Source organism: Thunnus maccoyii, chromosome 17 (assembly GCF_910596095.1).
Source record: "Thunnus maccoyii chromosome 17, fThuMac1.1, whole genome shotgun sequence".
Lineage (NCBI taxonomy): Eukaryota > Metazoa > Chordata > Actinopteri > Scombriformes > Scombridae > Thunnus > Thunnus maccoyii.
The window spans coordinates 12021581-12037041 of NC_056549.1; the positions used below are offsets into that span (position 1 = coordinate 12021581).

The 15461-nt window shown below is 41.3% G+C and overlaps 1 protein-coding gene across 7 annotated transcripts in view; it reads right to left on the reverse strand.

The window, feature by feature from the left end:
- Positions 1-411: 411 nt before the first annotated feature.
- LOC121882202 (MAM domain-containing glycosylphosphatidylinositol anchor protein 2-like) overlaps positions 412-15461 on the reverse strand; it is a 181359-nt gene continuing 166309 nt past the window's right edge. For 6 of the 7 annotated variants that reach the window (XM_042390244.1, XM_042390243.1, XM_042390240.1 and 3 more), the window contains 5 exons: positions 13783-13938; positions 9786-9947; positions 3992-4122; positions 3299-3395; positions 412-1910 (listed from right to left, as the gene is read on the reverse strand). In XM_042390244.1, the coding sequence (XP_042246178.1) occupies positions 1822-1910; positions 3299-3395; positions 3992-4122; positions 9786-9947; positions 13783-13938 (635 nt within the window). In that variant the 3' untranslated portion in view covers positions 412-1821. Of the gene's footprint in view, positions 1911-3298; positions 3396-3991; positions 4123-4567; positions 5926-9785; positions 9948-13782; positions 13939-15461 lie in introns of those variants that run through there. The other variant, XM_042390245.1, reaches the window with a different exon arrangement.

Here is a 15461-nt window from a genome sequence, read left to right on the forward strand (position 1 = left end):
CATTTTCTTGTTTTCTCTTTTTTACAATACATTTTTTAAAAACCCCGCTGGTTAAGGTTATGGTCTCAGGTAGATCTTCCACAGTCAATCTTCACAGTTTGTGTAAAAGCAGAGAAACATTCTCGCTAGAGTAATAAAATATCATGACTATTATTATGGTCATTATTATCTTTTATTCTCATATTGTTCCATATAAATGGTGGAGGACAGGGACGAGGCGTATCACCCTAATGAAGAGCCTGCAGTCCCAAAGTTCCTTCTCTCCTCCTCCCTGTACAACGCAAGTGTTTTATTCAGTAGTTGTTCTTTTCTTTTGTTAAAAAATGCTCGCCCGCAGGGATAGAGAATTATGGGAAGAGAGAGTGGGGTATTCATTCAACGAAGTGTCTTTATCCTTCTGTATGATCTTACTGTCTTTTTGAAAAAAAAAAAAAAAAAAAAAAAAAGATCCAGAGCCTCACTTTCACTGTTGCCGCTGTTTTCTTTTTTTTTTTTAAATCCCATTTGTTTCCAAACCTGTGCTCAGGTTCTACCAGCTCTGCCTGGTTGGCTGCCCTCACATTGAACTACGCGTAGGCATAGGCATAGGCTTAGGCGCATGCACACACACAAACACACACACGCGCACGCACGCACACACACACACACACACACACACACACAGGCAACTGTCCCATCAGGAGTTAAATCTGGGTGTAGCACAACCCCATACTCCCTCTGAACAAGCACGCCCTCCCATCAGCACTTGTGGGGCAAAAGAAACATGTAGAAAATAGCCCATCAGAGGAAACATGAACAGAGATGTGTTCGATGTTGATTAACACCCAGACTCACGATTCGGTTTTGTAATCTGAAGGCACTTTGTTTCATGGCAGAAAGTAAAGTGGCTTCTGTTCCACAGGCGGACCTCTGACTGAATATTCGAGTCAGGCCTCACTTATCGGACCCGCTCTCTACTCTCTGCCTGTTCCTCACATCCCTTCTCCTCTCTCCTCTCTTTCCACCTCTCCCTCTCATTTCAGCTCCGTGTCCTACTGCTCGAGCTTCTCTCCGCCCTCAAGTCCGGCTGTCTACACCTTCGCTGATTCTTCTGCGTTTATTGTTCTGCCACCATACCATCGGTTGGCCACTTGGACTCGTGAGCACAGTGTTAAAAGATACATAGGCAGCTACAGGGGAGTAAGCAGACAGAACTAAATGTTGCCAGAGTCCTTGTTTTTCTACAGTACAGCACCAAGCAGATAAAGAAATGCCAAGGTGTGACGTGAGGCTGGGCTAGAGTGAAAAACAAGTGTCGGTGATTGGCATCTGGTGCAAGAAAATGAAGATAAAGATACACAGAGAAAGGTCTGATTCCATGTAAGCAGGGAAATGTTATTTCCTTTCCTGTTGCTCTTCAAAAAGTCAGCAGTGTCTATATTCCGCCGCCTTTCAAAGATATTTTCATAACTTCATAAAATTGTTCTTGTGCTTTACAAACTGTCCTGCCTCGACGCTTGTGAACTCTTTCGCCAAAGTCCAGGCTTATTCATCGCCCACCTGTCTTTGTGCTCGTAAAGACGTCCCAAGTCCTGCGCCGAGGAGTGTTGTTCTGTAAAAGAGGTCTCTTTAAAAAATTAGCGCATCTTCTTTATTACTTTTTGTGTAACTTTTTTATCACAATTTTTTTCTCTCTTTCGTTAATTTCCGTCCCTCCGTCGTGGTCCGTCAGGGGACCCCCGCTGCTTTCAGGATGCATGAATCTTTGGTGATTGGATGCCGAGGGTATAGCTCACAGACGGTGGGTCTGAATTTGCGCCTCTGAGATGACGGAGAGAAGGGTCACCTCTGACCTTCCAGGAGGGTCATCACCAAGGTGATGCATAGCAGCCATATATGGGAGGATGTGGATGGAACCTTGGAGCTGAGATCTAAAAAGGAAAAAGAAAACAGATACAATGTGAGCTATTGTCATTATATACTGTTTCCCCGACACAAAAACAGAACAAATGGACATTTTATGAGCCAAGAAGTGTGTTTAAAGGAACAGTTTGACATTTTGGGAATGTTTTGCTTTCTTGCTGGGAGTTAGATGTGAATCTTGATACCACGCTCATATCTGCCCATTAAATATGAATCTACAGTCAGGAGAAGGTATGGTTAGCTTAGCTTAGCTTAGCTTAGCTTAGCTTGGAAACAGGGAGAAACAGCTAGCTTGGCTCCCTGTAAAGCCACACTTTAGTTTTTGTATGGATAAAACAATCAAGACATAAAGTGTTAATTCATAAGTTTCAGAGGAGCTGTTTCCTCTTGTTTCCAGTCTCTATGCTACGCTATGCTAATCGTCTCCTGGCTCCAGTTTCATATTTTATGGACATATGTATGTGAGAGTGGTATCAATCCTCTTGTCTCTTGGCAAGAAAGTGAACAAGCGCATCTTCCAAAATGTCAAACTATTCCTTTAAGGCAGAACTAACCTGTGTGAGCAGATCCTGAAACAGCTACTCTGAACCATTCTTCTCGAGTAACACCATCAGTCAGAAGTCATCTCCGATCAGACCTCATGAGATATTTCTCAATTTTTGCCCTCTTACATCACATAAAGTCATGTAAGATTCATCATGTGAGATTGAATTGCATAATTCATAACATTACTCTGTCCTCAGCCTGGGTGACCACTCCTATAACTCCAAGTGAATTAATGTTGTGGCTTTGAATCATAATGGAGCCAAATGAAAAATAACTAAAATAATTATAATAATAATAATAATTATCCTGCTGTAATAAAAAGAATGCATCTTGCAAACCAAGATCACTGACTCTGATTCTCATGCAGATGTCTGGTTATTTTCCATCAATGCCATGAGAGATGAAAATAGACTGCTCTGATTTATCTATGGACTGTTAAAGGGATATCTACCTTTGAGAAGTGTGTGGGAATAATGCCCCTCTGACAATAAATAACAGGAATTAAATCAAAGGAACAGTGTTTGTCTGCCAACCAAGATCACCTTGTCATTTGCAGGCCATTTTCTGTCCTGTTTTCTGTTTTTACCTTCTGTTTGTTCCTACGGCGCAATTACAGTGCTCCACTCAGCCAGCGTTCACCGGCGTAGCGCTCGGCTATTGTTCCTGTGATTACAACACTGTTGCCATGGCAACCATTGAGCGAGATGGCTGTTCAATACTGGCAGCTGTCCAAGATTAGATACCCTCTCGTAAATCTCGACCACGTCCAGTGCGAGGTAGAGCGAGAATACTAACCTGGAGCTCAGATAAAGGGGGACAGAGGAAGGTGTGTAAATGCGGCGGTACTTACTGGGCGGTGGGTCTCGACACTCCCCTTCCTCCAGCGTGACGTCATCAATGGCGATGTCTCCCTCGATGCCTGGTCCCCGGATACCTTCGAGTATCACCTAGAGAGTGAAAAACAAGTTTGTTTTATTATATATTCAGGCTCAATGGGACCACAAAAACAAGGAATTAGCACTACTGAAAGACAAAATACAAAAGTAGGTACATGGCGTAAAATTTTGTTAAATTGCTCCTTATGAAAAATAGCAGCAGGTGGCCAAGTGTTTATTTCTGTTTTTAATATCACAAAATTTAAAGATAAGAATGCTTGTGGAGTTAAAACAGTTCGAAGTGAGAGTGGGAACAAACAAAAAAGAAGTGCAGTCGAAACTATAATTACTTTCCACAACTGCAGCCGTAAAAATGATGGAGAATATTGCGGTTCTATATTCGCTACTCACAAAGACTGGGCTTCCTGATGGCAAAGCGTGAGTGATATTGCTTTCTCAATTGCAAACAATGTCTATGGATCCCATCCATTTCTTTGCTTAATATCAAGGCTTGTGAAGTGCTACATCAATATGCAGCCCCCAAGGAAACTAATACTTCACCATACAAACACAGACAGAGAGGAAAATAGAGGGCAACAAGGGGATTGCTGCTGCGTATTGAATTGATTAGGGTTTTTCTTTTCTTTTTTTTTTTTTTTTGGTCCTACCTGGAAGGATGATGTTGGATGGATGCATACTTTGGCTTGCTTCCAGCGGTCACCTTGGTTACCATTTAGTGTCCACACGGGACCCTCGGAGGTTGTCTGGCCCTTCTGCTTTAGGAAGGCGTTTAGAGTCCCTGTGTGAAGGGGAGAGGGGAGGGTATAGTGGTTCTCAATTTCAGGGCTGTGGACCAGTGCTGAGGCATGAACATTTGCTACCAGGCTGCAAGGCAGATAAACCTGAATGATAGTAATTTTATAGGCTATTTTCGTGGGAATTACCTTGAACTTGATGCATTTTTTTCTTATTCCTCCCTGTTGCCAACAACAAAATACTAACATTTAACAAAAGTAGGTCAATGGTACACACGGTAAACACTAAGTCATCACCACCTTTTAGTCATCAGCAATATGTGAAATCTGTGTGAGGACACCATCTGCTGCTGAGAGGTCTATCTGTATTTATTTATTTTTTAAGTGAAGTACCCGGAATGAAATACCAACCAAATAAAGTTAAGTTTTGTATTGTTTTTATGCTCGCCCACTCCTTCTCTTGTGGGCCTTCTTATTCTCTGTCTCTCCTTCTCTCTGTCATTTTCAAACTTGCATCCATCTCGCTTGTGCTCACAGAACAACTTAACAATCGATGTAAGATACCACACAACCGCCCTTATACAGTAGATAGACTTCATAGTGAATTCCAATTTGAGTCTAGCAGCTGAATTTGGGTCTAGACTTTTAAACATTTTAAGCTTAATATTCATCTCTGTCTCTGCATTTCAAATTTATGTATTCTTCTGCATTCGGGGCAGAGCCAAGAAGTGGCAAAGGTTAAACTCAGGGTTATGTGAATTGATACATTTATTAAGTTGAGGGTCTGCAAGCCAAGATAAATTATTCTTTAGCTCATAATAATCCAAATTAATTACCACTAATGGGCAAGGTGTGATGAGAATTTTTTTGGTGAGTGTAAATAATTCCTCTTTGGAGGACTCATTTATCATTACTTTTAAACCATTTCTGCCCAGTCCAGCTTCGTTTCATCTCACCTGGATTTCCTGTGAAGCTGCGCGGGAGAAACTACCAGGAATTCACTGCTGAAGCCAACTCTAAATTTGAAAACGTAATATGACAGATCCATTTCAACTGAATTCCTATAACCCTTACAATAACACAGAAATACTAGCTCTTATTGAGACAGAATAGACTATATACCAGGCCTGAATTGAAGACTCCCCAGACCTCTTGCCTGGCCCTGGGCTTTGATATAAAACTGTCAGATGATGACACAGAGTGCAAGCACTTTACCCTCCTCTCCAAACATACCGATTGTGTTGTGTGTTTTTTTTATTCGCCATGCAGGGAGACAGAGAGAGAGAGACAGAGAGAGACAGAGAGAGAGAGAGAGAGAGAGAGAGAGAGAAAGCAGCATCCAAATACCCAAATCGGGTTAACATTGACACTATTGAGAAGCGTTCTCTCAGCTCAGTGGGACCACCGCTCTGAAGTCAAGTGAATTCCACAAACTATGAAAAGCAGCACCTTAGCAGTGATACGACTGGTGAGCATTGACTACGACTGCACCCTTAGTTTTGATGCATCTTTGCCTCAGCAAGGTGCCTCATTACTGCACAACCCCCTTAGAAAAAACATCTCCGTGAGAAAGCTATACTGTATGTCCCCGTTCATATTCTCTCATCAGCATGGTACACACTTTCCCCCACGACAGCACAATCTCCCTAGTGAGAGATGAGCTCTTGTACTGAACATGACCTGCGGCTTCATCTTCCGTTGAAGTGTTTTGGATGTAGGGGGATTCTTGCTGAGCTGGCTGGCTTACATTTCCTTTGCTCATTGCGATGTAGGTGGTTATGTCAGTGTCATCACATCCTGAGCTACGGCATATGCTGTATGTTCTTTGGAATACCTGTGGCAGACACCTGTGAAATTTAAAAAAGATCTGAGAAGAAGAAGATGTCAGCGTGGTGAAAAGTGAGAAATAGCTCCTGGAATTTTACAATTATGTGGTGGGAGAAAAAAGAGAGGTGGGGGCGGAGGGGTTGAGGTGAAGTACCACCCTCCTTGCTAATGAAAGGATGACTCCATTGCTTCTCAGAAGGTCAGGCTTAAAACAGACTTGCTTGGTGTGCTTTGCTGGAGACTTAATCCTATAAACAAATGCGACACGGCCTCCAAAGGCAAACTTTGATGTGCGCTTCAGTAATTAAGCGTGACCTTGTCGCAGGTATCCCCCCGCTAGCTAACTACGGAGGAGTTTCTTTGAGCCGGTGCCACTGTTCTCATCAGTGTGTAGGCGAGACTCCTTATTGACTGATTCTGGCCTTCAGCACTGCCTTGCCACAAGTTGACTGTGACTCACCTAAACAGCACAGTCCCAAAGAGCATCAAACTCCTGGCATTGCAAGACGGCGCTGGCTTTGTGACTCACAGCTCTAAACACGAAACTCTTTCAACTGTTTAAAAACGAAAAAAGTATATGTGAACATACATTGTTTGGACCATTTGTTATAAGAGTTCACTTTTGTGCTTTCAGTATATCACAAACCAACATTCCTGAGCTAAGGGGCAAGTTTCTTTCATGGCCGGAGAGCAGAATACTAAATGGAGCGTAGCTATGGAGGATCTGAGCCGGGTTTCAAGTCCTTGACATTTAGCCCATTCATCATAACACACCACAGCCTGGGCATGGGCTTCACCACAGACGGGGAGGGCAAGGAAGAGAGGGTCTGGCTGGCGATCAATTTGAGCAAATTGGAAATGTCACGGCCTACTCAACCTCGGCAGGGAGCCGGAGGAGCTCTCATCTCCCCGCTGAGTCGCCCTCTATCCTTATTTTCTCTCCACCTCCCTCTGCTCCACCTCTCCAGATGTTTGGTCCGGCCCCCCCACCTGGATACTTCCACTCGGCCTCTCCGCTGAGGGCAACGGAACAGTAGTCTGGCTAAATTTCAGCTCTTATGGGATCCTGCTGCCAACATGCCGTTAAAGTGTTGATTCATCTAAATTATATTAAAAAAAACATTTTTCCACTTATCCCTCGTTGTATGTGGCTGTGCAGATAATTTAATAACTAGGAGAAATGACAAAGCTCAAAACGCATACTGTAGAAATGCTTATTAATAAAGTAACAAAATTCCCAAACTTTTATTCATACTACAGTTCAGCTGTACCTGAAAAAAAAAACACTCAATAAACTAATCTTTAGGACTATTTATATTAATAATGCAATAGTGCAGTGACTCATTAAACAAACTTCAAAGGGAATTTTAAAAAATGGAGTGACATAAGATGCACAAACAATGTGGCTTATAAAGAATATATAAGGCGCCAAACTCAAACGGAGAAAGAGAGAAGGAAAAGAGAGAGCGCTACAGTAAGTGGGTTGGAGATGGGAGCAGCAGGTCCGGCAGAAGCTGGAAGCGGAGCAGGTGGAGGGAGGAGATGGCACTGATATGACAAATGTCTCACTAGAATACTGAGGTAAATGCAGCCAAATGCTCGCTGTAAACGTGTCATCAAAACAGAGAGGAGTGCAGTTGCCAGCCTTTAGTGATTTCACAGTTTACTGAATGTCAAGTTTAACAAGCACAAGAATGACCTCTTTGGTTTATTCACTATCAGTGTGCTTTTTTCTTTCATCGTTTGTTTGTTAACCATTCTTTAAATTCCTTTTATTTACTTTTTGTTGACTAAAATATAATTTTATTGAAGTGGTATTTTTAATTGAGTGGATATTTTTGTGGTGCACTCACTTTGTCTGGTGTCATTTGTAATTTACCTTTTTAAAACCCTTCAGTTTAGGGTTTGAAAATTTCCAACTTTGGCAACTCCTTATGGAAGTATCAAAAAGACAGACACAGACAGCAACCCGTCATTGTGCGTGTCAGCCTAAAACGCCACGCTTGCTTTGCATGTGAACGGATCACCAAAAACGGGCTTCAAGATCTATCAGACTTTGATCACTAATGCCAGACGTTTTTAGGATTGCCAAGACCACAGAGTCACTTGGCTTTCTTAAGGCGCAAATGTCAAAGATGATGGTCCATAACACAACACACATATGTTTCCTATGAGAAGTGCCTTTGATAGTTAAAATGGGAGACATCTGTTGGCTTGGGCAATAACAAATAATAACCAGGGCAAAATATGAAACAATGACATATAATGGTGCAGTGACCTAAGACACATTGGTGCTAATGAGGTTGTCTTGTTCCAGCTGTGTCACGATAGGACCCATCATGCATGGTTACAACTGTAGAGGCCAATGTGAGAGCTGCAGTGGTTTGCGAGGTGCTTGAACAGCTTAAACTGGGCCATGAATATCTGGGGATCGATGCGTTGATGTCAGACCAGACCACAGTTTCTAAACCTTTGGCTCAGGGCCATATGTGGGGTCACTTGAAATGCTGACGTGGTTGTGCGAGACATATCGACAGAGACAAATTAAAAAAGGTTGTAATTATCTCTTAATTCCTACATTCATACATAAGCACTTCCTTCTGTGGTCTTATAAACAGGTTAAAGGCCATAAAAACTGTTACAGATATTTTAAGTTTGATTTTTTTGGAAATGCATTGATTTTAACATTAATGTTCTGTGTGTTTGAAAAGTGTCTGAGTGCACAATATCAGCTTATCGTCTTGACAAACTGCGCTCATGCTGTAGCAGCATCAAGCCCCCAAGATACCAAAACGACCCTGCAACCCCAGCCATTGGTGTCCCTCACCTGCCTTATGAAGCTGTGCAATAGCTAATGATACAGGATGAAGCTGAGACAGAGAAATCACCACTAGAAGCCTTCAAAATGGTTTTTGTGCTAGAGATCCAATCTTGCCCACCACTCCCAAATGCTCTCTCACACACAAACACACACACACACACACACACACCAAACAGCACGCACTCAGAGCTTGAGTGCTTGTGGTCTTCTGATTGGGTCCCTGGTGAAGGAAGCCTAAGAGTCAGACACAGGCCACAGGGTGCTCCTTCAATGGCTCTGCTATCTTCAAATGGTCCACACAAGGCTGTTATCTACATTCAGAGAGGAATGTAAGAGCTAATGCCCAGGATTTGTGTACACACCTCTAAAGGCGTTTGTTGCAAAAATGAGATATCTTTTGCCTGAAACGTCTGACAGCTGCACTCCCAAAATTTCAGTAAGAAAGCACAAAACTCCCTTCTTCACTCGCCACAGGGGCAAACTCTCTGGAGACGACTGAAATTTCACTGCTTACAGGAAAAAGTGCTGCCATTTTCCCTTTTTTTTCTCCTCAAAGCGACTACTGTGTTTCTTGTCTCACAAACAAATGCTCATTCACAAGAGAGAACAGAAAACCCCACTGTGAAACACGTAGGTGGCGGACAGCAATTTCAAGAAGATCATCTCTCAATTTATGTCTCAAAGCCACTGTGATGTCCAACAGATGCTTGATTATGGACTTTCTTTGGTAAATAAAATTTGTTGTGGTGTTTCCTCATTGACTGTGTTTTTCGTTCCACACAGATAAGAATGCATCCCCTTCATTTAGCAGTGAATTGCCAAAGCAATTTGAGTTTCACTTGAAGTTGCTTTTGCTGCTTAAGCAACCAAAAGCACAGAACGGTGACAGATTCTTCCAAAAATGAGTGATAATTATATTCTTCATCTGTTCCATGACCTATTAAGCAATGAATATAAACCTTTTCCACAGTGGATGTATGGCACATGACTTCCAAGAGCAACATGGAGGTTTGTTATTATAAACTAGGGACAATGAAGCATATGAGGACTGTATCTTACCTATGTGTTTTCCATACATGTGGTAGAAGAAGCCGAAGCAGTAGGCAGGTGGGTTGGTGATACCGTACGGGTTTTTAGGTGCCACGTTGAAAAACGGACTTACAAGCCGTGCCTGGTCGCCTTCCTTCCGTGGTCTTGATGTCTCGATGTACATGTAGAAACCTTGAAGCACAGGAACACATAAAAACACACATGTAGACAAACATATATACAGGAGGCTATTGCAAATAAGATTTACTAGCAAGCAAAAGCAATTAACTATTCAGATTCTTCAAGCTGTAATATACTTTTTCAGGAAGAGCAACAATCGAAGGAAAAGTCTGGCTTATTACAACTTGACTCTTTATTTACATTGGTTTTGTTAACATTGTACTCAACAAGTTGTTAGCTGGGATCTGGGAACATGGCAACATCAATACAACAGAGTCCAATGGGGTATAAAATTCAAGCGGTCAGATGATCTGACGTGATAAAAAAAGCAGTTTAGCCAAATTATCTAAACCACTCTGGAGGCAAAATGGAGGGTGGATGTACCCTGAATTGGTAATAATCCTTGACTGCAAATTAAAACTGGCTGCACATAGGTCTGCTACGTTAAAAGTAAGTTAAACTGACAGTTTGGGAAATACTTTTTCCATTTGCCTTTGTTTTCTCTTCCAAAGAAGTTTGGCTCGCCTAGGGGTTTGTTTAAAACCTGTTTGACTGTCTGACTGCTCTTGTTTTTTCCACCGTCGCAAGCTCTCAGCAATAAATTGGGGAGTACAATGTTATTATGTTAGAAATGATCGCCAAAACTATAAAAATGAGAATTTTCCTTTAAGATAATTACCCAACAAATATTGTATTTACAGTGTACAGTATATTATTTGAATATACCTCGTGGATATCCTCAGGACACACGACAAAGTCACTGTATCTTACTTAAAACAGAAGCTTACAACTGCACAAAGAACGGATGCACCCTTTGAAAGGTAAGAGAGCTTTTGTCAGGGAACATTCAGAATCCCACAACTACTTTTCTGACTGCCTGCTGATACACCGACAAATTATTTGTCACTGTAAACACTCAGAAAAAGCAAAGCATCCTCGGTCATGCTGTGCTGCTTTTTCCAGCCAATATGTGACAGCATGATGGAAATGAAACCTTCCGTATCACAGATAAAGAGCAGGGCTTTCTACGTAGAACAGTTCTCCTTTTACTAATAGCAATAACCAGGGGCAAATCGAGATGATAACAATGGTTTATATTTACGGTCCCTCGGTCTGACAGTCGTTGACAGCAGCGGTGATGGCAGTGAGTCAAACAGCCCACCGATTGTGTCTGAGCCACATAATCTGAAGCCAATCTCTGCCTGCTTTGCCACAGGCACAAGGAAGGTAGCTGGTGCGCCACTCCACGCCCCTCCAGCCAAAATCAAATGGAATATCTCCTTTAGTTGAATCTCATATCAGATAATTATATGCAAAGAGGAATCGGGCTGGTAATGAAATGCCGGACATTTTGAAACCATTAGGTGATTAAAGCCAATGCATTATTTACTGCTTCAGCTGCTGCCGGTGCCACAGCACCATAATGGGCACTTATATTCCATCACAGATAACTTCCATCAGAGGATTCATATAAAATCCTCTGATAGATTCCTACAAATCCAATTTTGTTAATTATTTATTTATCATACTCTTGAATATTGAATGCCGACACATGTAAGGAACATGTTGAATACCGAATACTATACACATGTCTTTGGTTCAGGTACCAATGGGAACAGCAACAGCGGCTCAGTTTTAAGATTACCTTAACAATAAATGATCAAGGCTGCTCATTGTTGGATTGTGCTGCATCAAGAAATTGGTGATACAATGAGTACAGCTGAAATCATCTATTATGTACTTTGGAAGACTTGAATCTTCTCAACTTATTTCAATATTTCAAAAAAAAAAGTGGCACTTTTAGTATCATATTTGCATATAGTATATAAAAGTAGAACATTATCACACTGCAATGTTGCTAATTCTATATCTTGTCATGTAATTTAGCAATAACATTATAATCACACTGTGTGCCTGTGTACTATAGCAATTTATGTATTCATGTATGGTTACATGAGAAATAACAGAGTGGTGTCCATTTGAATGTGTGCATTCAACCAACTTATTTCCAATCCAATGAGCAGGTGCAATTTTTCAGAGCCATACTGACAGCTGGCAAAAATAATCACTTACACTAGCTGTTTTTTTTTCCTATTGGTGCATAATTTTGCATTGTGATTGTTCAGCTATATAGATAAATGCATAAGTGAGAAATGTAATTGGGTAACTTGCTCACTGGTTGGTGATTTGTGAATTTGATATGTCCTCTATTATTTCTTCTGTATTACATATTCTCTATTACATGCATGTATTTTCTAAACACACATATTATTCAGTGTCACAGGAGCTGAAGCCCATTGTACACTGTAGACAGGTCTAATGCTTAGGTGAACACATACACACTTGCACTATGGGTAATTAGAGTTTCCTATGTAATTCCAGCTCACCTGACCTACACATGAATGCACTACTGTAAAAACACAAACTGTGACTGCTATCAAGAGTATATTAAGGAATGATAGGGACCCACCTACTGTATTTGGTTGGTGTAGGACTTATGGTTGATGAGCCTCAGACAAAAATAATCTGAACAAAAACAATAGGGTTTCCCCCCTACAGGATTTGAAACCTATATATGTATATAAGAACAGATAAACTAGAAGACACAGTGTAAAAACAACAGCAAATGAGTTACAATAAATATATAATATATAATATATAATATAGTACCAGTATCAGAATAAAATATACAGTAAAATATCCAGTTTTCAAGTTGTCCAGTCTCATAGGGGCCAATACCGAGAAGTAAAAAATGTACAAAAAAAAAGTAAATGAATAAGGTGCTAAAATTGCATTTTAAAATGCTTTTAAGAAATTTTAATTGTCCATCTTTATTGTCCAGTGTAAGCGCATGTTTTTTAAGAGCTCAGTGTTAAAGTGATCAGTGCTTGGTAGTTAGAGGGCAATTAGGAGGAGTGGGCGTGCTTGCGGGGGGCACAATATGTTCATGATTCTGACTGCCTGGGGCAAGAAGCTGTTTTCCATCCTACTTGTGCGGGTTTTGATACCCCTGATCTCCTCCCAGAGGGTAGGAGGGAAAACAGGCTGGAGGACGGGTGATGGGGGTCTCTGGTGATGCTAGAGACTCTGCAAATGCAGCGTTGGTGGTAAGTCTCCGGCAGGGAGGGGAGAGGGGAGCCAGTGATCTTCCCCGCTGTCTTTACTATGTACTGGGAGAGGCTGCTGCAAGTATCGGTCACGCTGCCATTTTGCAGTGAAGCAAATGTCATAATCAGTAGATGAAACAAACAACCACCTAACTGATCAGCCATCTAAAGGATCAATCAACTGACCATTCGCTACCTGATACCGGACAAGCTTTCTGTTCTAGCACAGCACATAATGCAGTCTACAATAATAACAGAGGCAGATTTACTGTTCAAAATTCATGGTAATTTTTTAAAACAATGGGTTGTTGACCTAAGACATAGGTAGACAAAAGCAAGCTTCTCATTTCTAGTCGGTGACTGTCAATTTTGCCAGCTAGAATGACAACTGTCACTGGCAGAGTGGATCAACACAAGCTTGCAAGCTAATTAACGATAACTCAGTGAGTTGGTTGGATACCGCGACTCTGGTTGACTCATTTTAAAACAAACCTGTAAAAGCAACTACATAAAGTACATGATATAATGCTAAAATATATTGTTAAACTGTATATTTCACTTTTATAAAAAGAAAAGGCACTGAAGATGAGGACAAACTGACAAGTTATACTTTTACTCTTGTACTTTTGGTTTTGGAAAGTCATTCAAAGTTTGACAGGTCTGGTGTTATGATTTATAAGCTACAGTGTGATTGGACAATCACAGTTTTGGGGGAAGAATTTAGTGAATGCACTACTTACCCTGCTTGGAACCACTGCGGTCGCCACTGGGCCCGGTGTTGGGTGTATACTTGGTGTCACGGGTAGCAGCACTATGCCGCGTCCAATCGAAATCATCGTTCTTGTCCTGGGTGAACATGCAGATGGGCTCCTCCTCAAAGCTGCAGTGGAACTCTCCTGGTGAGAGTTCACATTGTTACAAAAGAGTGAGAAGTTACACTGACTAGATACTACAGTATGAGTATATGAGATTTCCTGGAGCGTGTGTGTGTGTGTCTCAGGGGGATATACAACAGGAAAGTCCTAATTACACCATACGATATGGTGAACAGAATTTCTAAATTAAGATGTGACCTCTCGCTGACTCTAGCGGAGACGTCAGTGAGTGTGTTCGGTTTTTCCCTGATAACGACATTCACTTTGGTTTAGTTCTGAAAGGAAGTCTCTGCAGAGAACGTGCAGCACCCTAGAAACACCCAACGGCAGTGTGTGCATGTGTATCAGCACTGGTTATTAGAGGCGATACCATGACAGCCCACTACTGAAGCATGATGGATAGCATTCAATAAAGGCCAAAACACACACCAGCCACAGTAAATAATATTAAACTAAACACAAATCTCATTTGAAATGGGTTGGAAACAGCAAATCATGTTTTTTTTAAAGGTATTAATGGTTTTTTTATGTGAAAAAAAGGTGTTATTTGTTGAAGTGCTAATGATTTTGAATACTTCATTTTTTCATGATTAACAGAAAAAAATGAGGTGATTGTCCTTGGATATTTTGTAGAAGGACTCCATGTAATCAAGTTTTAAAATTGACACTGCCTCCCTCCCTCTCTATCACATTCCATCTTCTCTGTAGTGGGTATGCAGGTGGAGATACTGGGTGCCCCCCCCCCCTCTCTCTCCCTTCTATCCTCCTCGCCCTTCTGTCTACTCTGTTGCTCCTCTCACCCCTTTGACTAGAATTTTTAAACTAGAGGAGTGTGCAGAGAGGGAATGAAACTCTAAGTTTTGCCAACCTTCAAGAAGAAACAAGAAACACCGCCTCCTGGTTGTATGTCTCTGCCAACTAGTCAAGTTGCAGTTTACATCCATGTCTGTCCAGACTCACATAATATTTGTAGTGAGGACTTTTAAGGAATCTAATAAAAGGTATTAAGTGTATTTTCCTTTTTCTCCCTGATTCTTATAGAACACTAAGTTGCAGCCCTGACAGTAGACGACACTTCAGATATGGATGTTGCTACAAAGAAGCTACAAATTCTAAAACGTGGATGCTTCACACACATCTTCAACCCGGCAGCACAGAAGATCTATACAATCCCCACAGTTTCAAGGTGGGCACTCAAGATTAGTGTCACCAATTAAGTATCTGACAAGATGTGAAATATGGTCACAATCTCCCCTTCTGTTCCTGAGTTATGGTGTTGAATAATGGCCAGAAGAGTGTTTTTGCAGAACATTATGATGTCACAGTGAAGTTGACCTTTAACCTTTTGGATATACAATGTTATCACTTCATCATTTTATCCTATTAGACATTTAGGTGAAACTGTCATAATTAGCTTATGAATTCTTGGGTTATGGACAATGGAAAATGTGTTTTGTGAGGTCACAGTGACCTTGACCTTTGACCACCAAAATCTAATGAGCTCATCCTTGAGTCCAAGTGGATGTTTGTGCCAAATTTGAAGA